Below are 24,430 nucleotides of genomic sequence, written 5' to 3' on the forward strand. Positions count from 1 at the left end.
TAAAGTTATTTTGTTGATACTTAATAACCAATTTTCCTAGCATCATGATAATGTAAATATCGGATATATGATACCCTTTGGGGGTCGCGACCCACAGGTTGAGAAACAGCTGCCTTAGTTCCTAAGGAATTTTGAGGGCCACTACCGGAAGGGTTGTTTCTCAGGGCTGAAGGCAGGTAGTAGGCTCTCCACATCGCACATTCTCCTGCCTTCACACAGCAGTATGGTGGATGTTTATCTTTTTTAAGTTAATTTGTTTAATGAAAATGACAAATTTTTATGACTTTTAAGAAACTTAAACAAGCCTTTTCTGGGTTTTATAGTAATTGTAGGTTGTTAATGTATATGCTTTCCCTTTGTTACTTAGTTTTATTGTCACAGTTTTTTAAAAAAAACTTGTGTATATGTTTTGTAGTAGCTTTGCATGTGTGAGAAGTTACGTATTGTAGTAGAAATAACAGCATTTCTATTGAAATTAGTGCCTGCCTTATTTGTTTACTTATTTATTTATTGCTTATGCATGCAGGAGCCTGGGGAGGTTAGAAGATGCAGAATTCCATGGAAATTGAATTACAGATAGTTATGAGCTGCTGTGTGGGTGCTAGGAAATGAACTCAGATCTTCCTTAAGAGTAACAAGTGCTCTTCTTGGTGGCTCTGGTCTTTAATCCCAGCACTTGGGAGGCAGAGGCAGGTGGATCTTTGTAAGTTCGAGGCCAACTTGGTCTACAGAGTGAGTTCCAGGACAGCCAGGACTGTTATGCAGAGAAACCCTGTCTCAAACACCACCCCCTCAATAAAAAAAAAAAAAAAAAAAAAAAAAAAAAGTAACAAGTGCTCTTGACCTCTGAGCCATTTCCTTGGCTTCAACATCTGATTTCTTTTTGCCCTGGAGAAACATTACTTTTTCAAGTACTATATTGCTTGCTAATTTGCTTACTTAATAAAGCTAATCCTGATACCCAATACATTTTAGAAGCTATGGGCTGAAACTTCTTTTAATCTTAAATCATGTAAGGTGACTATCATTCTGTGAGTAATTTTTTTGTTTTTGTTTTTTGAAACAGGGTTTCTCTGTGGTCTGGAACTCACAGAGATCCACCTGCCTCTGCCTCCCGAGTGCTGGGACTAAAGGCGTGCGCGCACCACCGCCCAGTCTGTGAGTAATTTATACACTTTGATTTTGCCTTATTGAATTCCTATATATTCAAAGTGTGATGTGTGATCACAGTAGGAGTGGGAGTATTTACAATCTTCTGCCTGCTTTTGCTGAACTCCTGGTTAAAATTAAATGTTTGTGTATACATATACATACATATATAAAAATTTGAGACAGCATCTCACTATGTATCCTTGGTTGGCCTTAAGCTCCCAGAGATCTGCCTGCCTCCTCTGCTTTCCAATTGTACCCATATATAAGGTATATAGTGAGGGACTGGAGAGAAGACTCACCAGTTAAGAGCACTGGCTGCTCTTGCAGAGGACCTGGGTTCAATTTCTAGTACCTGTGAGACAGCTAACTCACAACTGTCTGTATTCCAGTCTCAAAGGATTTGATACCCTCTTCTGACCTTCTTGGGCTCTTGTATGCATACACTCAGGCACATATACATAAATATTTGTAAAAAGATAGTGTTCATTTTCTAATGCCTTTTCAGTTAGGCCTTATAATAATACTGTTTTCTTTTTTAATTGTAGAATACATGTAGTTATGGCTGCTGTTTATTCTGGCATTTCCTTTAAGCTTAAAAGCAAAACAACTTCCTGGGAAGATAAACTAAAACTAGCTCACTTTGCTTGGATTTCCCATCAGTGCTTTCTACCAAATAAAGAACAAGTAAGTTTAATATAAAACTTAGATTTTTGTGATTTAAAATAATTATATATACAACTTGGATGTTGACATTTATTTAAAAGATTAGAAAACAGCTTAGGGAGGAAACTTCATTGGAAGTCAAAGTAATGTCAGTGAAAAAGTAGTGAGATCTTTCAGTTTGGTATGTTGAAGGTTGGGAAGTTGGGGAGTGTTAGTCTTTTTATAAAGCCAAGCTAGAAATAGAGAGGTACTAAGTATAATGTTCTATTAGTATTTCTTAAGCTTCTGTGGCTAAAAAGTGGATAATACAACTATAGTAGGATGACAAGCTCATGGAATTGGGTTGACATACATCCCAGTGCTGGTTTTAAAGGAGGCACCATGAGATGTATCAAAAATGTATTCTAATTGTTAGAGTAGTTATGAGATGTAGAACAGTTGACCTAGTAGTGTCCACACCTACTACACATTTGAATCAGCTTAGCAGCTTGGTAGTACCCTGGTAAGCACTCCACAAAATGATATGTCCTTATCCTTTTTCCTTTTAGCATCAGTCACTTCATACATATTGACAATCCTGGAGAGTAAAGGTGAGGGCTTGGGCAGACTAAGTGTAATTCAGTGTCATAGTGTTTGCCAAGCTTGCCAGAAGCCGGAGGTTCAATCATCATCACCATTAACAACCACAACAACAGCACGCACGCACGCACGCACGCACGCACACACACACACACACAGTTTTGAAAGCTGAGGCCTCAACTTTTCTCAGTGTTTTGTGCTTGAGTAAACATGTTGCAATAATGGAAACTATATGTGTACAACCCTCTTTCTCATAAAGCCCTTGTGCATCAGTTTGCCTTGCTTATGTCTCCTGAACCATAGATTTAGAAGGTATACTGCATATTTCTTGGGAAAATCAGGACAAATGTCCCAGTGTTCTGACACTCATTTCTTTTTTTTTTTTCTTTCTCTTATCCGTCACTGCTATTTTTTTTTTAAGATTTTATTTATTTATTATGTATACAACATTCAGCTTCTGTGTATTTCTGCATACCAGAAAGGAGACACCAGATCTCATAACGGATGGTTGTGAGCCACCATGTGGTTGCTGAGAATTGAACTCAGGACCTCTGGAAGAGCAGTTAGTGCTCTTAACCTCTGAGCCATCTCTCCAGCCCCCCCCCCTTTTTTTTTTGTTTTTTTGAGATGGGATTTCTCTGTAGCTTTTGGAGCCTGTCTTGGAACTCTCTCTGTAGACCAGGCTGATCTAGAACTCACAGAGATCCACCTGCCTCTGCCTCCTAAGTGCTGGGATTAAAGGCATGCGCCACCACCACCACCACTGGCCCTTCATTGCTATTTTGATTTGCATATGTGATCCCTTTTGTGGTCATTGTGGACTTTTATTGTGTTTCTCTTAGAAAAGGCCATTGAGTTCTTTCTGCCCTCTTCTCTTCTGCTCCTCTCTTTCTAGTGTCCTCCTGGGATTGACAGGACTTTTCCTGTCTCCCTCTTCTCTTCTGTCCTCTCTCTGTATCTGTGTCTCTTTGCCTCTTTTCTCACTCCCCATGCCCCCTTCTAATAAAACTCACTGAGCTCTGAAAAAAAAAAAGGCAATTGAACAATCTTAATTTTACTGAAACTTTTCAATGACTCCAGACTAAGACAACATTGTTTTTCCTTTTTCCTTAATCAACATTTCAAGATTTCAAAACATATATTATTATGTAACATACAAGTGAGGATTTAAAAAACAAATGCTTTCACTTTACGTTTCATGCTGCCATTGAATTGAGATCTTTTGGCCACAGCTTCCCAAGTACTGATACTAATAGCCATGTATAACCGTATTCAAGTCTATTTGTTTCAAATAGGATCTTGCTATGCTGTTCAGTCTCATCTCATGTTGAACTTGTAGACTAAGTGTTCCTCCTGTTTCAGCCTAAGTGGTAGCTGATACTGCAGACATGTTTTAAAGGAAAGTTGTTTTTTGTTTTTTCAAATAGAGTTTGGTCATGGTTGGATGTCCCTATAATGCTGAAAATCTTCCTTTCCTGTAAGAAGTTCATTTACATAGTATGTTTTCTACAAATCCAGGTTTTACTTGATTGGGCAAGACAAACATTGGTTGCATTTTATAAGAAGAAACTTGAACTGCAGGAAGATGTTGTTGAAAGGCTCTGGGTCTATGTAGATAACATTCTGCATAGTAGAAAGTTGCAGAATCTCCTTAAGAATGGAAAGACTGTAAATCTTCAGATTTCCCTTGTGAAGGTAAATAATGGTTTCTTCTGTTGACTTTTTATGTGCATCTTTGTTAATTTCTTACTACTGCTTAAACTTGTTTCAGAATCAATTATGTGAAAATGTGGGAAATTTCAAGTTAGCGGGGGGGGGGGGGGGGGGGGGGGGAGGAGGAAGTAGTAGTATGCAAAAATAGAAAGTGATACTTTTGAAACAGAGCCTCTATATGTAGCCCTGGCTGTCCTGGAGCTTTCTATGTAGACTAGGCTGGCCTTGAACTCAGAGATCTGCATGCCTGTTTCCTGAGTGCTGCGATTAAAAACGCACACTACCATTCCCGGCCTATGAACAAGTTTTTGTTACCATCTGTTCATGGTCTTCCTGCTTTGTGTACCCAAGTACTGGGATTATACGTGTATACCATCAGAGCCAGCTTTATTCCTTTTTAACAGAAAAAGGTGTAGCTATCTTATTATAACTACACTGACACACAGACATTTGATGAAATTTTCTGGAGGGAGATCAAAGGTTTTTGATTAAAATCACAAAAGTCTGAACTTTATTGTCAAAACAGTGTTTTTAAAAGCCATAATAATTGCCATTAAAAGCCAGTACTGATGAGCATTTAGTTCATGACAGGTTCAAAGGGTGTAAGAATATAACTGGCCATCATATGAATAGTAAGTAGCAATATTGGGATTTGAAACTAGATGTCCCTAGTTGTAGAGCTGTTCAGCCAGAGCCTTACAGAATGGAATAGAACAGAACAGAGAACAAGGAAGTAGATAAACTGCCAGTAATTCTTAAGACCATACCCTTTATTGTGATAGTATTAAATAATGGGGTCATTCTAAGTGGTCCTTCAAGGCAAAGCTAGAAGATCAAGAGTAGCTTTATATTTAAGAAATGATATTATAACTAATAAATGTATGTTTATAGTTATATAGAATATTACTAAAGGACACATAAAATAACTTGAACACAACGTTTGGGGTCTAAGTGTGGAGAAAATGTTTTATTGGTCTATTTAATAAAATATCTGGAAGCTGCTGGTGATATGTTGACATCTTAGGATTCAGCACATTGGCTACAACTTATCTGTTAAGCTAATACTTGAGTGAAATGATGATTGTTTCATGCGGTTGCTAATAGCTTAGCACTTCAGACAGCTCTGATTCTTTAGATTGTGTAAGTCTGGGAGCAAGTCACTGGCCTAACAGTAAATTTTGGGATCTGCCTGTTTTTGTGTCTGAATTTGGAATTTTGAGAGTTGAAAACAATTTCTCTGCTATATGAGAAAAAGAACTCTCTATTATAGGCTGGCATCCACTTAGCTATGTAATTGAGAGATAATCTTGAACTTCTGATCTTCCTGCCTGTTCTTCTTGAGTGCTGAGATTATAGGCATGCACTACCACCCTGTTTATATAGTGCTGGGGATTGAACCTAGGACTTTAAAAGTGTTAGGTAAGCACTCTACCAAGGAAGTTACATCTCTAGCTCTGCTTTGATGTTTTTAATAGGAAAATATGTATATATATATAGGACCACGGGTCATGACTCAAGTGCTACCTGATGACATCTGAGATAAGTTAAAGATTTAGGGTCTAAACCTTTTCCTCCTATTGGGTTGCCTAGTCCAGCCTTGATATGAAGGGTTTTGCCTAGTTTTTAATTGCATGTCATTATGCTATGTTCAGTTAATATCCCTGAGATGCCCAGTTTTTTCTGAAGGGAAACGGAGGAGCAGTAGATCTGGGGAAAGGGGGAGATGGGAGGTGAGAGGGTTGGGCGGAGTGGAGGGAAAGGAGTATGTGGTGGGGATGTATGTTTGTGTGTATATGTATAAATAATAAGAAAAAGTTGACTACTGACCTTTAAGCTTTGCAAAGCCTTTTGGAATTAGATGGCAAATTTACAAAGGCACTAAAACCTTTTCAGAATTGATAATGACAGGAGATGATGTATGAAGGAAATAGAACTCACACTTTTTGTCTTTTATTGATGCATCAAGTTCATGTTAGAGGTAGAAAGATCTGGGTGTTTCTCATCAAAATGTGAAAGGAATGATTGATTCTTTTATACTTTCTGAGTAAGTGTAGCTTCAAGGTAGTCATGAGCTTTCTTTCTTTCTTAATACTCAGATCATAAATGAGAGAATAGCAGAGTTCTCACTTTCGGGATCCCAGAGGAATGTCTGTGCCATCCTGAGTTGCTGCCAGGGCATCCTCTCAGCACCTGCCCTTGCTGTCATCTATACAGCCAAACCAGAGCTGCTTGTGGCCTTGCTGAGCCAGCTTTGCTGGTCAGTCTGCAGGCATCCAGAAGGAAACATGACAGCCCAGCTGTTCGAGGTCATTCATCTCGCTCTTGACCATTACCTCAAGCTTCAGCAACAGCAAGCCAACCCCAGACGTGTCTTTGGGGATATGACTGGCCACCTCCTCCAGCCTTGCCTAGTCCTGAGACATTTGCTTTTTGGAGGCACATGGACACAGGCTGGTCAGGGCCAGCTACGGCAGGTACTAAGCCGAGAGATCAGGAGTAAGATTGACACTGTTCTTCGAGGTGGTATTTTTCGACATGATTTACTGTCATCCTATAAAGAGGAGCTCTTAGAACAGCACCAAGGGAATGTAAAGACGGGAGTTCTGAAGAATCTTCTCACTCCAATGGAAACTGTGATTACAAGGCTGGTAGAGCCTGACTATATCAAGTCAGACCTACATGCTTTAGTTGTGGCCAATTCAGTGTCCTTATTGTACAGACTCTTTCTGGATTCATATCTTAAGGAAGAAAACCAGTTTCTCTGTTTTCAGGCTCTCCCCAGGTTGTTTGGCTGCTTGCAAATTTCACACCTGCAAGAGGGGCAGATGGAAGCCTTAGCCCTATCAGATTGGACCACAGAGCTTTTGGCTGTAGAGCAACTGCTAAACTCAGTGGCCACGAGCAATATTTACAATGTGGCTGCTGACAGGATCCGGCATGGAGAGATACAGTTCCACTTCTACCGACGTGTGGCTGAGCTGCTGATCAACCATTTGCAAGCACCCGTGCCAGCTTGGTTTCGTTGCCTGAAGATTTTGATGTCTCTGAATCATTTGATTTTAGAACCAGACCTAGATGACCTGTTATCCTCAGCTTGGATCGATGCAGAAATAACAGAATTTCGAGCCAAAAAAGCCCAGGAGGTGCTTATTAACACTGTCTTCCAGACATATGCAAAGCTCCGACAGATGCCACGATTGTTTGAGGAGGTTTTGGGGGTGATCTGCCGTCCAGCTGCTGAGGCACTGAGGCAGCCTTTGCTTGCCTCAGGCCCCTCTGTGACTCTCTGTGCTTGCCTCTTGGAGCTGCCACTGAGTCAGATCCTGGATACATGGTCCCTTGTACTAGATAAGTTCCAGTCTTTAGTCATGCCCTGTTTGCAGAGTGATACTGACATGTCTTTGAAGGCACTGTCACTGAGCTCTCTGCTACACTGTATCATGTTCAACATGCCGAGTTTGGACAACAGCATGCCTCTGCCTGTCATCAGACGGACACAGTGCATAATGGAGAGGATGCTGAAAGAGCTTGTGAAGCCCCTTTTGGGCCTTTTCCTGAACCTCTGGAGCCCAGAGCCTGAGCTGTGGCAGCAGAAGGTGAGTGACTCTGCACTCTTACTCTCTTATACCTGGGCTCAAGTGGACACTACCCTCAGTTTGCACTGCAGCCAGTATTATTCTCTGGCAGGGCACCTAACTGGGGCTGCTCTGGATATCTCAAACCTCCCTTTGTTGCTACCAGGTGTGGAAACACAGCTTTGGAAGAAGGTGGAAAAGTGTATAGCCCAGTCCAGGTCTCTCAGTAGGTACTGCTTAGAACAGCTGTACCTACAGAAGGTGAAAAGGATTCTAATACAGACTAATTCCCAGTCCAAAGAAGCCCTTCAAACCTTGAGGTGTGACACTGCCCACATTCTTGATTCTAGCAGAGACTGTTTAAATCAGAAGACAGTAGTTGCCTGGGATAGGCAGGTGTCGACAATGAATGAGTCCACATATCCTGTAGCACATTGGCACTTGATTGTATCAAACCTCACAGTTTTAATACCCTATCTTTGTCCGGATGATGTGAGATACGTGGCTTCTGTCCTATTAAGAACTTTACCAACAAATAAAGCCCAGGAAAGCTTGACCCCTGGTGAGCCATGTATCACACTTGAGAAAGTATCCACAGCCCTCCTTCACAGCCCTCTCTTTCCGGAGATGCAATCCCTCTATTCTGCCTTCTTGATGTGTATTATTGCAAAATGTTCTAGCATTTTATGCTCTGGTGCCCATAGCAATCTGAGTCTTATTAGTCAGCAGCTTCCCTGGCTTTTTGAAAAGGACTACCATACATTTGTGGCTCACTGGGAAACCAAATTGGCAAAAGTTGGATCTGAAGGTGTAGAACCAAGAGGAGAAGTTGCCCAGAGTTTTCTATCCATGATCAAGAATGGTTTTCCTATCAAGCTGGATGAAGAGCAGCTAAAAGGCCTCCTGGAGCTCTTAGAAGTCATCTCCACCCTTCGCCTGGACAGCCTCTTGCCATCTTACCACGTGCATTTTTTTTTCCTGATGTTCTCCATGGCTGTCTCCACACTGGGGCATTGTTCTTGTCCACTAGCCCTCCAGTTCTTGGTGACATGCTACCGGCTCCTCAGTGGTCTGCAGAGGGGAAGGAATGCCCGCTCTGTGTTCAGGATCATGTATGTTAGTGATATATTTGAGGTTGTCCTGACTTCACTGTTGCAAGCCAGTACTGAGATTCAAGTTAGGGAGGATGACCCTGCTTGGCTGCAGCTTCTTCAAGTGTCAGGGGAGTTCTTGGGACAGCTAATGCAAATGCTTATCCAACTAAAGCTGAGCTTGGTGCTCAATTTTGGAAAAATCACTGCCTTCCTCTCAAGGTTTAGTCAGGGAGCTTCCAGCAAAGAATTGAAAATCCAGAGTCTTCGGGGCAGGCAACTGCTTCTGGTGGCTCTAACCAAGTTGTGTCAAAGTTTGGGGCCTTATGTTAAGGAACGGAAGCAGCTACTGGAGGCACCATCAGTACTACCTGAGCTGCTGCAGCAGGCCACGATACAAATGGGTGCCATGCTGCAGCTGTGCTTAGTGCCTGGGATAACAGGCCGCTGCCTGCCTTCAATCCTCCTCTCAGCTGTCCCCACACTTTTAGAAGTAGACCTGAGCCAACACCTCAGGGAAGGACAGCCCCATGCTCAAGTGGTGGATGCAGATAGAACACTGCTTTCTCACATGACTCTTTACCAGGATGTCTACGTTCAGTTGCTGGAGGAATTGCCAGCCCTGTCAGGGAATACTCAGTCTTTCCAGGCAGCCTTGCAATTTCTAACTTTGTTCCTTTTGGCCCCAGAGCTGCATTCCAAGGAGAGCTCTGTTTTTGCTTCCATCTTTTATTCTGTGCGGAAAGTTCTTACAGGTAAGGTGGGTTTTTTGTTCTTTATTTGTGTGTATGGATGTTTTGCCTGTATGTATGTCTGTGTACCATTTATATGTCTAGTGTCCTCAAACCAAAGGATAGTGTTAGATTCCCTGGAATTGAAGTTACTGATGGTTGTGAGCTGGATGTTGGTGCTGGGAATCAAACCTGGATCCTCTGAACATGCAGCCAGTGTTCTAAGCCACTGAGACATTCTCTAGACCCAGTAAGGTATTTCTTTTTGTGCTGCAGAAGCTTAAGTCAGTGGGACCTCCATGGCCAAGTTACCTTGTTTCAACTCTTAGGATTCACATGCCTGCCTCTTCAGCAAATCCTACCAGTGTATACCACCACAATTGGCTGGGCCTTCCCCATGAACAGGGTGGTGTCTGGCAGCTTCAGAAGGTAGCACATGAAAAAGCATGAATCTGGGTCATTTCCTCTTTCTGTATTGGCATATGTAAGCAGTCACCTTTCCAGCTTTCTCTTCCTTGTGCACACTATACCCTTCTAGTTTTCTCAGTTCTTGCATATTTTAGGGATTATTTTGTGTACATTTGTGCTTATTTGAGGCAGAGTCTTACCATGTAATGGCTGGCCTGGAACTGATCATGTAAACCTTGCTGGCTCATCTTGAATTCCACACCTAGAAATTTTTTTTAAAGATATTATTTTATTATGTATACAACATTCTGCTTCCATGCATATCTGCACACCAGAAGAGTGCACCAGGTCTCATAACGGATGGTTGTGAGCCACCATGTGGTTGCTGGGAATTGAACTCGGGACCTTTGGAAGAGCAGTCAGTGCTCTTAACCCCTGAGCCATCTCTCCAGCCCCCCTCCTTTTTTTTTTTTTTTTAAAAGTCATGTGTATATTTGTGTGTGGGTTCTGTGCACATACGAGTGCAGGTACCTGTGGAGTCTGGAAGAGGTTTGCTGATTCTCTGGAGCTGGAGTTACACAGCTATAAGCTGCCCAACATGGATGCTGGAAACTTTTTTTTTTTTTTAAATCATTTTTTTATTTGAATTAGAAACAAGATTGATTTACATGACAATCCCAGTTCCCTTCTCCCTCCCGTCCTCCCCTACCACCCTAAAACCCTACCTATCACATATCCTTTCTTCCATTCTTCCCCTGACTCAACCTTTCTGCTCCCTCATGCCCTCTGCATCCTTCCTCTTCTTCCCTTCTCATTCTCATAGCTCCTTCCCCCCCTTCCCATGCTCTCAATTTGCTCAGGGGATCTTGACCCTTTCCCCTTCTCCAGGGGACCATGTATGTCTCTCTTAGGGTCCACCTTGTTTACTAGCTTCTCTGACAGTGTGGATTGTAGGCTGGTAATCCTTTACTCTATGTCTAAAATCCACATATGAGTGAGTACATATCATGTTTGTCCTTTTGTGACTGGGTTACCTCGCTCAGAATGGTTTCTTCTAGTTTCATCCATTTTCCTGCAAATTGTTTTTTTTCCCCAGAGTAGTACTCCATTGTGTAAATGTACCACATTTTCTCTACCCATTCTTCGGTTGAAGGGCATCTAGGTTGCTTCCAGTTTCTGGCTATTACAAATAGTGCTGCTATGAACATCGTTGAACAGATGTCCTTGTATGAATGTGCTTCTTTTGGGTATATGGGATGCTGGAAACTTAATTTAGGTTTTCTGTGTGAACATTATGTGTTCTTAACCACTGAGCTGTCTCTCCACATCCTATTCATGGTTTTAACGTCTACTGATCCTATTCATGGCCTTTAATTTTCTCTGGCCACAGATGACTCAAATGGATCATCTCACTTGGGGGAAACTCCTCTGTGTCAGACCTTAGTGCTATGGATTAACTTTGAAAATTACATAAAATCTGCTTTCCTCAGCACCCAATTCAGTGTGATCAATAAAGTGTATGTGTAGTAAAATAGGCTCACCTAGTGTCATCTCTGTTAATGAGTATCACTCTTTGAGGTAGCTAAGACCTCAAACACAGTCTAGTGAGGGAGCTGATGTCTTCTGGTACAAAACTGACCCTGAAGTTGTATATCTCAACGGTTTAGGGTTTCCTATGTAGCTGTTGAAATCATTATGAAAATTATTTAGAAACATCTAAAAATATTAATGTTTAAAAAATAAAAGTATAAAATTATTCTTTTTGGCAGGGAATGGTGGTGTATGCCTTTAATCCTGAAAACCCAAACATAAATAAAATAAAATCTTAAAAAAATATTAAAAGTTACTTACCAAAGCAGACAAAGATGAACAGGCCTGATGTCTTCTTGTATCTAGACAGTACATATCACAGGTGGCAGAGGCTTTCCTTTTAGTTTTGGGGTTTGCTGAGAGGCTAGAGTAGGAATTAGGTAGTCTTTTGAGGTTAGACTTCAGAGTGCGGGGGTGGGGGGTTGGAGGGGAGCAAGAGTACAGGCTGAGTAGCTGAGTTGATTTGCATAGAGAAGCTACAGGGGTATGGGACCTTTAGGAAGTGAAGCCACCTGGTGAGCCTGGGCCAGTACCAGATCCGGGTGTGTGAACTGAATAGTGCTGCTGTTGTCTCTCTGTCAAAGACCTTTCTGTCTCAGATTCAAGTGTGAATGAAGTAAAAAGACCCTGACTGTGATGGTCTATCTTTCTCTGTTAATAACTCAGGGATTGGTGTTTCCCTTACTGGGACTAACATCAAATGTTTTGTTAAAACTTATGACAGCATTCCAGATGAGTGTCTTAAGATGGCAGCTAGCATCTGAAGCTGTGGGTGCTGTCAGTTTGTTAAGCAGAACTTTGGCAACCTCTTTTCTAGTGAGATGAGGTAGTTCTAAGCCTCATTTTTATATTCATGGGCCTGTGGTACCCCAGACCTCTGGAACAGAGCCTCAGATACAGTGAGTCACATGTTGACATACCTGAACCATCAGGTTGTCCAGTGATGTGCTGGAGCTGTAAGCAGTCTGGAAGAAATACCAAGTGAGGCAAAGCTCAAGGCACTGGGGAAGGAAGGGAACATAACATGAAGGCTTCTTTGAAGAACTAAAAGGTAGCATTATAACAGCTTGTGGAGGTGCCCTTTCCCTCCAGTGGTGCTAAGGGGGCATTTCATAAACAGGGGCTTTTATGAAGAATGCATTTGGGCAATAGAATAGATTGCCTTAGTGGAATTGGGGAAGCCAGTGCTTTAGAGCTGGCCTTTTATATAGGATGATCTCTGATGTGGCTGATTTGGGCTTCATTAAGGGACAGATAATCCATAGAGGTTGCAGAGGAGAGAATATGGGATACAAAAACCCAACCTGAATGTGGGACTGGGGCTAAAGGATACATGTAAGCCAAGTGAAAGTGGCTTTGAAGTCCAGCCAGGCAAGTGTGGGTGGTAAGCCCTACTGGAGAGGCTCTCCAGTAGGTTCTATATCCTTGTATTTGCCATTGACAGGCATCTTTGCTGATATGTCCATTTTATTGATGAGCAAATTGGGGCTGAAAGAGGCTGTGAATCTAGGTCTTACAGGTTGTAGGAAACATTAGCCTATGATTTTAATAGTCAGAGACCCCAATGTCTGCCCTCCTGATTGTAAATAACACAGATTGAGGGCAGAAGGTGTTCTGGTGTTATGTGGCAGTCTGAAACACATGAAGGATACACAGGTCAATGCTAAAGGGCCTTGAATACCCTGCCTTCAGCTTTATTGTAAGATTGTGGGTCCTGGAGCTTCCAGAAAATACCTAATGGACCTAGTAGACTGTCCCAGGAATGTCAAGGTTCCTTCTATCTTTTCAACACTTCTGAGTGACCTGAATCAGCAGGGTGACTTGAACAGTGAGGTGTTGAGTGGGAAGGCTTGGAATGAGAAATAAAGAAGACAAAAACAATGGTTGGGACCAGGATGTCTTGCATAAACTAATGACTTATGCCAAGCAAGTTTATTAATTGATGCAGCATCATATATACTATTTGCAGGGGTAGGTATGGGGTGGGTGGCCAAGTTTAGAAGGTAGCTAAGTCAGACAGTGTTGGCAAAGAGAACATTGGATACCTCAGACACAGCTGCCTTAGGACTGATCACAACAGCTCAGGGGGAAAGAGTTTGGCTCCCTAGAAGCTGTACCTTTGATTCTTGAGGCATTGGATTCAGCTTTATACCAGCCTTGCCAAATCTACTCCTGGACAAGGATACATAACTTAAAGTTCACTCTCCACTCCCCCCCCCCCCAGGGTTTCTCTGTAGCTTTGGAGCTTGTCCTGGAACTCACTCTGTAGACCAGGCTGGCCTTGAACTCAGAGAGATCTGCCTGCCTCTGCCTCCTGAGTGCCAGGATTAAAGGTGTGCACCACCAACACCCCACTTCGTCCTTTCATCAGGGCCTCTAAGAAAGTCTAGGGTGGGTCTGGCTCCTCACACCTGGGTATTTTATGCACCCATACTGATTATATAAGGGAGATAGAAAGATAAAAATAGTCACATGTCTGCTGTGGTTCAGAGCTAACCTGAGCATATTGGCATTTTCTGTGTGCATGCACTGTACACAAGTACAGCTCTGGGTAAGAGAAAGGTACCACAATGAGCATCCATTCTGCTTTTTTCACCAGTATTTGGTTGTACTATTACACCCATCAACTCATGTTATGAGTGTCATTATGTGGACCATTTTGTAGTTCATTATCACTTGTCAGTCAGATCTTAACAGTTTTGGCTTCTTTTCCTCCAGGGCCAGGCATTCCTGCTCCAGTCACTCAAGATATTGAGCCTCACTTAGAAGCCCTGCTCACTCAGATGTTTGAGACTGGGACAATAGAGCACTTTGGGATTGTACTGCAGTCTATTCTTCAAGGACTGGACATCACTCAGGCGTGGAAGTCTGATCTGCAGGTGGATAGCTTCTTTCTTTTGTTTAGACCTAGAGTGGTGTTCACTCCGGGTGAAAGGAAGGATTGTTTGAAATTTTCTGTCACTTTTAAAACTAGACTGACAAATTTGGCTAAGAGTGGAGGAACCTGTGGGAGGGAGCCCAGTTGTGGACTATCTAGCTTCCACTGAAGAAGGGGAATTTCTTCAGAAAGTGTGTGCTCTTATTACATAAGATGCTTAATATTATAAAGACCATATATAAAAGTCTATAAGTTCATTTCATCTACCACAGTTTTTTTTGGAAACATTATTGAAAGTTAAGAATGAAGATTGAGAGATGCTTGTGGGAAAATAAGACACATGTGAGAATGTGTTTGGGCTTCTCAAAGAATTGCCCTCATACATACACTTTTTTGAAAAGTACTTGATATGGTCAAACAGCTATAGACCAGAACTTAAGAACTGTGTGTGTGTGTGTGTATGTGTATACCCACACACTTTAGGTATATAGCTCAGTTGGTATTGCATTCATGAAGTTCAGACTTCAACACCAGAAAAAAAGAAGCATTTGGGCTCTCAGTTCATAAGCCCAGTGCACTTCCATTTAGAACGCCTTACACAGCTCACATGTCAGGATGATTGTGGGTACTGTCTGGTCAGATGTTCCCAGTGGCATTTGAGGAAAAAGACCTCTATAGATTGTTCTAGGCTGCCGGGAGCTGCTGTTTCTGTCCCCCCACAGCTAGGGTCTTGCCATTGCAGCCAGGTCCTAAATTTATGATCTGCCTCAGCCTCTCACATACTATAAATATAGGTACTACAATAACCAGCCTTGTTAGTGGCTTTTTGATTCCTGGCTATCGATAATACCTGGGATTGGGTTTTTGATATAGGTTAGAGGGAGAATTAAGAGGTAACTGAATTTTGGGGAGGGGCACAAGAACAGTTGGGACACATACCTATGAGCCTGAGCACCTGCACCATCCCCACCAGCTGCCTGATACACTTCCCTATCTCTGGAACTTACATTGTGTATCTTTATAGCACAGTTGGGACTTAGTTTTGAGAAGACTGTGGGTCTCTGGGCTTTCATTCAGCAAGTGACTTGGGGGAGAAAATAGCCCCCAAGTTTTCATTAAACGAATTAATCAGAGAAGGTTTCATAAATAAGGGAAACATGAACTGAATATTGAAGAATTAAGAATTTGAAGGTGTGCATAGGTTAAAAGTGTGTTGACCTACTGGGGCAGTAGTGAGAAAATGAATGGGCACCAAGCCTCAATAGATTGATGTAGGCATGCAGGAAGTTGAGAGCAGTCAGATTTACAAGTATGTGCAGTTGAGAGAAGACAAGGGAAGAGTGCCCAGGGCAGAAATTAGGATCTGGCTGGGGCAATGTGGCTTCACAGTATTAAGGAAGAAGGAGGCTGTTGTGAAGCTGAGAAGCAGGGCAGGAGGCCAGGCTTTTGTTTGTGAAGCATTTAGTAAAAGTAGGTCCTTGCCTTCTTGTGTTCTGATTTAAAAGCATTGCCTACCGTCACAGCATCTCACTTAGTATTTCCTTTAAACCTTTCTTTAATGTAGTTTTTTGTTTTTAAATTTTAATATATATTTAATTATATATATATATATATATATATATATATATATATATATATATATATATATATATATGGGTGTTTTGCCTGCATGTATATCTGTGTACCTAGTGCATGCCTTGTACCTGAGGAGGCCATGAGAGGGCATCAGATACCCTGGAACTGAACTTAGATGATTATAATTAGATGATTATAATCAATGATGTGGGTATTGGAAATCAAACCCAGGTCTTCTGGAAGAGTAGCCAGTGCTCTTAACAACTAAGCCATCTCTCCAGCCCCCTTGTATAGTTCTTGATCAGTGAAGTAATAGTGTCCTCTGTGGACAGCATCTTAGCAAAGTGGAGTCTATGATTAGACTGTTCTTTGTCCTTCACTGAACTTGCTGTCCTGGACCAATTTTGTGCCTGATTTAGTGAGGCACCATTTCTGCTGGAATTATGCTCATTATCATTGTCTCCTCTCTGTGCACAAATGTGAAAGATGACCTTTGGTCTTAGAACTCAACCCTGACCAGGTCTTGTCCCTGTCCCCCATAAAAGGGTTCCAGTCAGTAAGAGAATCTTCTTTCCTATGGGGTTAGCTATTTCTGTTCTAAAGTTTGTCTTTTTGTTTCAGATTGTTTTGTGTGCCATTAGACTACTCAATCTACTACTCAAATGCCCACTCAATGGAGAAAAGGCGACTTTGCTGTGGCATACGTGCCCCCAGATCGTCACTGCTCTAATGGTGAGTGGTTTCTTAAGATGCACCCTCCAGCTCATTTGTCATTCTCTCTTCTGTAAGACAGCTAGTTGCTTGGGATCTGCCATCCTCTGGTTCTGGGGCTGTTTCTTGAAGGTGTCCATGAACAGGTAACCCATTTGTGTTTTCTGTCTGTATACACTATTAGACTTGGAGGAGGTGAGAGGGATGAGCACTGAGAACTATCAGACAGGGAATGATGAGATGAATAGCAAGGACAAGGTGAGGCTACTGTGGGCAATATACTCAAAGTAGATAAAGGGGGATCCCTGGGGCTGATTCCCCACAAAATTCTGTGGTCAATTAAGTACAGGAGGGGTATCAGAAGGGGTACATGTATGTAAGGCATGTGATACAATGAAGGGGAATACTCTTATCCTACCTAAGTGTTGAATTTTCATCTGGCAGTGACTTACTTGGTTTCTTTTTATACTACAAAAGCCCGGTTTATTGAGCCTGGCTCAAAGGTTCTTACTGCAGATAGGAAAGAGCAGTGTCTGTTTGCCATCATTACCATCATTGCTATCTGAGAGAATTGTCATGAATCAACATATTTCCAGAGCTAAAGCGCCTGAAAACTAGACTGCATGTTTCCTCCTGTTTTCTAATTTGCTTCTTTGTCTTTTCCCTAAGAATCTGTAAAACCAAAAGGCCTGTTCTGAAGCATGCCATTCTCCCTAGAGGTGTGTGTTGAGCAGACAGTAGAGAAGCAAGTTGTTGAGTAGGGTATGGAACATACTGATGGGTGGCCATAATGGTGACAGATTATGTATTGACCACACTGATATGCACTAGATTGAACCCACTTGATGTTTCTAATGTGTGTGGCAGACAGGCTGCAGAACCATGTTCCCTGTAGAATGATGGCACTTGTAAGATTCAGGACCCAAAGGCCTTCTTAGATACTTACTGTCAAGCTAGGAGCTGTAGGGGTGCTCTCTAGGTGATCCAGGGATGTAGTTGTTGTAGTTGTTTTTTTTTTTTTTTTTTTTTTTTTTTTTTTTTTTTTTTTTACTATTTTGGCTCTTTGTGGGGCCTGCCACCCAGCTCCCAACAATCACACATGGAACCTTATTTTTACATATGAATGCCTGGCCTTTGATTGGCTTGTTTCTAGGCAGCTTTTCTTAAATGATCCCATCTATCTTTTGCCTCTGGGCTTTTATCTTTCTCTACTTCTTCTACTTTCTTTATTTCTTACTCTGTGGCTTGCTGGGTGGCTGGTGTCTGATTTCCTCCTCCTTTTCTTGCTCCTCAATCTTGCTCTTCCCAGATTACTCCTATTTTCTCTTTGCCTGCCAGCCCTGCCTATCCTTTCTCCTGTCTTGCTATTCTCTGTTCAGCTCTTTATTAGACCAATAATGTATTTTATTAGACAGGCAAGCTTCACAGAGTTAAACAAATGTAACATAAGAGTGCAACACATCTTTGCATCATTAAGCAAATGTACCACAGTGTAAACAAATGTAACACATCTTCAAATAATATTCCACAACATAGAGAAGTCTCCTATCTTGAGTCTATTCTCTTATTTTTTAGGATAGTAACTGAAAATGTTAACAGACCTGTTTCATAATCATAGGCATTTTGGAACTGATAATCTGTTTTAGGAAAACACTGTCATGTATGTCTGACATGCAGCTTCCTTGTAAAAAAAATTGGGTGTGTCTGTTCCTTTTTAAGAAATGGCTTATTTTTATGATAGATGCACTCAACAAAAAGGAAGAACTAAAGCACCCAGGTCTATAGAGACTGGATGATAGCCTCCTTGACCCTTTGGATTGTTGATTGTTCACACCATTTCCTTGTAGAGCATAACCAGACTACCTTTGTCACCTAGAACTTTAGTGATTTTATGACTTTAGAGTTTCACCTTTATTTTCGTTTCTTTGTCTTGCTTCATAGCTGCAACACCGAGAGGCTTGTCAGGAACAGCCTGTGGCCCTAGTAGTGGTTGAGCCTATTCTTGATGTCCTGGCTATTCTGCTGCGGAAAGGGGAGGAGACCATCAGCAACCCTCACCATGTTAGTCTGGCTTTTAACATCTTGCTCACAGTCCCTCTGGACCACTTGAAGCCACTGGAGTATGGCAGTGTCTTCCTGAAGATGCACAATGTGCTATTCTCCATCTTGCAGTGCCACTCTAAGGTGAGAGGAAGAACACTGCAGCTGCTCTGATGTGAGTTGGGAATGCCAGCTTCTAGAGGAGCAGCAGAAGGGTTGGGGACTGCTCAGTGGTGTATGTGTGAGAGAGGCTCCTGGGTAATCCTTACTATTCAGAAAAATAAAAGCAATCAGACAGAAAAACTAAAGAAAGGCAAGAAAAGAAAGCTCCCCTGTTATAGATTTGCTTCCAGTAATTTCTGGTATCTCTCTGGCTGCTTCTCTCTGCTTCTGCTCCCTGGACTTCTCCTCGTCTTGTAGCCCCACCTATACTCCTGCATGGCTACTGGCCAATCAGTGTTATTCATCAACCAGTAAGAGAAACATATATACAGAAGGACATTCTCCATCAAGAGACCATGGAGGGTGTTGCTTCCTGGCTTGTTCCTCATGCCTTGCTCAGCCTGCATTCTTATAGAACCCAGGACCACCAGCCCAGGGATGGTACCACCCACATTGGGCTGGGCCCTACCCCATCAATCATTAATTAAGAAAATGTCTTGCAGCTGGATCTTATGGAGGCATTTTTCTCAGTTGAGGCTTCTTCCTCTCTGATGATTCTAGCTCGTGTCAAGTTAACATAAAACTAGCTAGCACATTCAAGCATTGAACTCAGGCATCAGACATGCATGGCAAACACCTTTACCCACTAAGTTATTTTCCCAGCAATGCCATTTTTTAACAGAAATGGTCTATTCCAAAGACTTTTCCATCTGTCACCTTTGACCTTGCCTTCTATGTCACTCACTATCTTTGGTAAAAAAATTTTTGACTAATTATTAACTGTTATGTGGCTGTATAATACAAATGAAGCACAAATCCATCACAGTCTGAGATTGCAGATCTTGCTAAAAGTGATGAAAGTAAGATTAGGAAACTGACACCTGCAAAGCTACTAACACATGAGTATCTAGTGTGTTTGGACTTCACTGTATATGGAACATCAACAGCTTCATATTAACAGGGTGATGTGAGTGATTAAAGCAGCTAACATTCACCTGACACTGTCCTGTCTCATGAGGGAAGCCAATGCATGGTGTTAGGTCCACATACATGTGAACACCCAGATAGAATCCTCTCAGATATATCTGGAAGACATAGCAGGTGGCTAACATTGACTAGACACCTAGGAAGAGACTATGGTGAGAAAACTTCACATTATAATTATTTCTTCATGATGACCTGTTATCTTTATTTTGCAAACAAGAAAATTGAGGTACACAAAAAAGACAGATTTGTGAAGTGACCAAAGGTGTCATTGTGGAGCTAGATAGTTTGGTCTGGATTTGATAACTTTTTATTGGTATAACAAGGATTCAGAGAGAACTTGAGCATTGATGAAGCTGCTCTGGATACTTTCACAAAAATAGCCTCTTCTTAAACCTGTTGCAAAAAGCCAGTATGAAAAGTTTGCTGTAATGTTGTCTGAATTTTGTTGGATTAATCATACCAGAGAGAATTGTTCTGGTGCTTTACTTTTTTTTTTCAGTCTAACATGTAGAGTAGTGTGGTCCAGCAAATAATGTTCAGTGGTGCTGGCATTGTCAGTATGGTACTCATTGGCCACTTGAAATGTGGTCAGTATAACTAAGAGCTGCATGTTTAATTTTGCTTAATTCCAGCTAAATTTGCATGAGCTCATTGCTGTTTGGCTGAACATTGTGGTTGTGTTCTTAATGTGAGGTGTAAAGAAAATATTTTTGGGGCTGGGGAGATTAAGTGTGAGGAGCCCAGTTTGGATCCCCAGAATCTATGGACATGGTAGCCTGTGTTTGTAATTCCAATACTTTTATGCAAGATAGGAGGTGAAGAGAGGGGAATCCCTGGAAGATTGAGGGTCAGCTAGCCAAGAGAACAGAGCAATGAACAACAAAGAGGTTGTGTCTCAAAAATCAGGTAGAAGGCAAGGACTAACACCTAAGGTTGTCCTCTGACCTCTACATGTGTGCTGTGGCATGCATGTAGTCACACTCACATGACCATGTGTGCACACAGATATACAAACATTAAAAAAGCATGTTTTATCACTTTAGCCTTTTGTTTTCTCTCACTCTCTCTTTTTTAATGAAATAAAGTTACAGTTTGTTGAGAAAAGACTTTTAACTGCCTGGTGTAGTAGCATTGATCAGCACTTGGCAAAGGCAGGAGGAGCTATGAGTTTGAAGCCAGCTTGGTCTACATATGAATTTCAGTCCAGTTAGTGATACATAGTGAATCTTTGTCTCAAAGAAAAAACAAATTTTATAAGTAGGAGAAAATGAGCAGGGAAGGGAGAAGCACTCGGAGGATGGTTTTAGATACTTGAGAAGGCTAGGAATAACCTTTTTAAAAAAGATTTTATGTGTAGGAATGTTTTGTTTGCATGTATGACTATGCAGCATATGTATGCAGGGCTCATGATGTCAGAAGAGTGTCTGATTGATCCCTTGGAACTGGAATTATAGACAGATGGTTGTGAGCTCCTATGTGGGTACTGGGACAGGTCTTCAGCAAGAGCACCTGTTTTTAACCATTTAGTTATCTCTCTGCTTCCAGGATCAGGCTTCTTAAAAGAATTGCCTAGTCTCAGTGTTCAAGGGAAAGTCCTAGGCAGGCTACTCATCACTGTTATTTGAGATGGTTTGATCCTTATTTTAAGTGAATTTATATAATCTTTTTTTTAAAAAAAAATACCTATTCTGTGTGTGTTTCTAGGGTTTATTAGAACCAGTGTAGAGAAAGCACAGATGCGGCAAATTTTAAATCAAGGTGACCCAAAAATTTTGAAACGTGTGTAATGTAGAACCCCTAATCCCTAAAATGTTAAAACAAGAATTAAGAAGCCAGATGTGAGCCAGATACTCAGTCATTTTAGCAAAAGATAAGTATCTGTGCTGTACAGAAGGGTGTACACCTCTCTGTATGTCCTGCCAGGTAAGCAGACAAAAGATCACTGACCTACCTCTGTGTTCCTTTAATACTACAGGTGATGCTGAAGGCCATTCCATCTTTCTTGAACTCGTTTAATAGACTATTGTTTTCAGTTATGCATGAAGGACGGCAGAAAGACAAAGGTAATTCAGAGTAATGGCATCAGGTGTACAGATTCAAGTGTATTTATCATGCAGTGCTTCTGGCCATAAATATTGCTGAAAATAAAACCACCAAACTGAGTTCACATGAGAAATGTTCAGATTATCAAGTGAATATTCAAGAAAAATTTTATTAAAGAATGTGTGTGTGTGTGTTGTGTGCAATGCTAATTCTGGTGGAGACCAGAAGAGGGTGTCTGCTTCTCTATTACTAAAGTTACAGGTAGTTTTTAAGCCACCTGATATGGGTACTAGGAATGGAACTTGGGTCCTCTGGATCTTAATTACTGAGTCTCTCTCTCTCTCTCTCTCTCTCTCTCTCTCTCTCTCTCTCTCTCTCTCTCTCTCTCTCTCTCTCTCTCTCTCTCTTGCCTTTTGTCTTAGCTAGGGTTTTTATTGCTGTGATAAAACACTATGACCAAAAGCAACTTGGCAGGGAGAAAGGGTTTATTTCAGCTTTCAACTCTCAGGCTGCACTCTGTCGCTGAGGGAAGTCAGGGCAGGAACTTAAGAGGCAGGAATTGAAGCAGAGGCCATGAGGAATGCTGCTTGCTGGCTTGCTCTCCATTATGTTTTGCTCAGCCTGCTTTTTTTTATACAACTCAGTACCACCTGCCCAAGAGTGGCACTGTCAAAAGTAAGAACAAAACTAAATACAACCCAACCAGGGCATCTCTCAAGATAATTTTTGTTTGTTTGAAACAGGGTCTCACTATGTAGCCCTGGCCGGCTCAGAACTCGTTAGGTAAACCAGACTGGCTTCAAACTTACACCTGTCCTCCTGGCTCAAGATAATTTTTTAACTATTTCAGATCATCACATTTTATTGTATCCCAAACTGTGGGTGCATATGACATCTCTAATTGAAACTTTTTTTTCTGGAAAGAAGGTGGTGTGAGAGGAAGAGATGAAGGGTTGGGCACAGATTTTGTGTGTTTTCCCTTTTCTCTGCCTGGCTGTGGACAGCTACCTAGTGGCATATCTGATTGTCACCACCTCCCATGCATGGCACAATGCATATGCTAACCTAATATTAAAAATCTGCTGGTGTAGGGGGAGCAGAAAGGATATGTGATAGGTAGGGTTTTAGTTGGGGGGGGTAGGGGAGGACGGGAGGGAGAAGGGAACTGGGATTGTCATGTAAAACAATCTTGTTTCTAATTCAAATAAAAAATCTGAAAGAAAACAAATCTACTGGTGTGTAGGACTGGTAACAAGTTCCTTCTGTCTGGTAGCCTTTGTTGGTATATGATGAGTGTCTGTGGTTCCAGTTAAGGTTCTTTAATATTCCAAGATGCTTTAGGATGGTGATATCTTCCCTGGTCTATCCAGGGAGATAGGCAGGCAAACCCAGGCCTTGCTGTGAACTGTGGAAGTACAGTGTGGCTGCATGCTACATCAGGCTTGTGCCTTGTCACATATTCTAAGCATGCATGGAAGCATGTGCTTCATGTTAGCCTAGCCTTGGTCCTCTCTAATTCCCAAGACTATTCTGTGTACTTATGGCATGACCCACATCTCTTTATTGGGTTCTAGTATACTCTTATGATAATGCATAAAGTCAGTGGCTGCAATAACCAGTGTCAGTTACTCATGTTGTCTGAAAAGAGAAGCAGTAGAATGTTTAGGTCATGAAACACATGACTACTTGTGGGCCTTGTGATGTGCTTCCCAAATGTTAACTTAATTTCATAGAAATTACATTGCTCTAGAGAACTACATTTATTAAAGATGTCTGCATGTTTATTTTAAAAAATTACCATAATACTAAAAATCAGTTTTATTGAGGTTTAATGAATGAATGATGAACTTCATCTGTTTAATTGACAGTTAAGAACAAAGTGAAGCCACACCACAGTCAAAATAGAGATTTTTCAACTCCTATTTGAGTTCTATGCCTCTGTATTATACTTGGCCCTGAGCAACTACTAGTCTACCTTTTGTTCCTGGGTTTGTTTGCATTTTCCAGATTTATAAATAAACACTGTGCTCAGCAAAGCTTGGGAGGTGCTGTAGCATGGGCCAGAGCTCCCTACTGGGCAGGGCAGGCTTGGGAAGCACAGGAACTAGATGATCCTACAGTGAATAGCAAGGGAGCTTTGGGTGTAAGAACTGACTCTGGGAAGATAGGGGTATGGTAGGAATTGTCTGTTGATAACATTGTATCTTATCTCCATTTGCCTATAAAAGGGAAACCTTACATAGACAATTTCTGAAACTGATGGAGGCAAAGACCTAATGTGGAACTCTTCAATCCTCTCAATAAACCATTTCTCTTTGAAGACAATCTTCATTGATCCTGTCTTATAGCAAGCTATCTCCTTTAAAATAATGATAGCAATCATTGATTTCATCCTGAAATCTATTGAGTTTTCTAGTTAGATATTGTATTAGTATTTTTCTCCTGACTCTGATAAAATACCTACAAAGGCAGTTTTAAGGAAGGGTTTATTTTGGCTAACAGTTTGAGGAGATACAGTCCATCATGGAGACA

At 41.5% G+C, this 24,430-nt stretch overlaps 1 protein-coding gene across 5 annotated transcripts in view; it reads left to right on the forward strand.

The window, feature by feature from the left end:
• Urb2 (URB2 ribosome biogenesis homolog) overlaps positions 1-24,430 on the forward strand; it is a 28,679-nt gene that overhangs the window by 730 nt on the left and 3,519 nt on the right. For 2 of the 5 annotated variants that reach the window (XM_027404852.2, XM_027404854.2), the window contains exons 2-8: positions 1,698-1,836; positions 3,913-4,089; positions 6,204-9,528; positions 14,221-14,381; positions 16,577-16,687; positions 18,608-18,850; positions 21,831-21,918. In XM_027404852.2, coding sequence (XP_027260653.1) covers positions 1,711-1,836; positions 3,913-4,089; positions 6,204-9,528; positions 14,221-14,381; positions 16,577-16,687; positions 18,608-18,850; positions 21,831-21,918 — 4,231 coding nt within the window. In that variant the 5' untranslated portion in view covers positions 1,698-1,710. The remainder of the gene's footprint in view (positions 1-1,697; positions 1,837-3,912; positions 4,090-6,203; positions 9,529-14,220; positions 14,382-16,576; positions 16,688-18,607; positions 18,851-21,830; positions 21,919-24,430) is intronic. The other 3 variants (XM_027404853.2, XM_035442753.1, XM_027404855.2) reach the window with 2 other exon arrangements.

The sequence above is a fragment of the Cricetulus griseus genome, chromosome 3, assembly GCF_003668045.3.
Source record: "Cricetulus griseus strain 17A/GY chromosome 3, alternate assembly CriGri-PICRH-1.0, whole genome shotgun sequence".
NCBI lineage: Eukaryota > Metazoa > Chordata > Mammalia > Rodentia > Cricetidae > Cricetulus > Cricetulus griseus.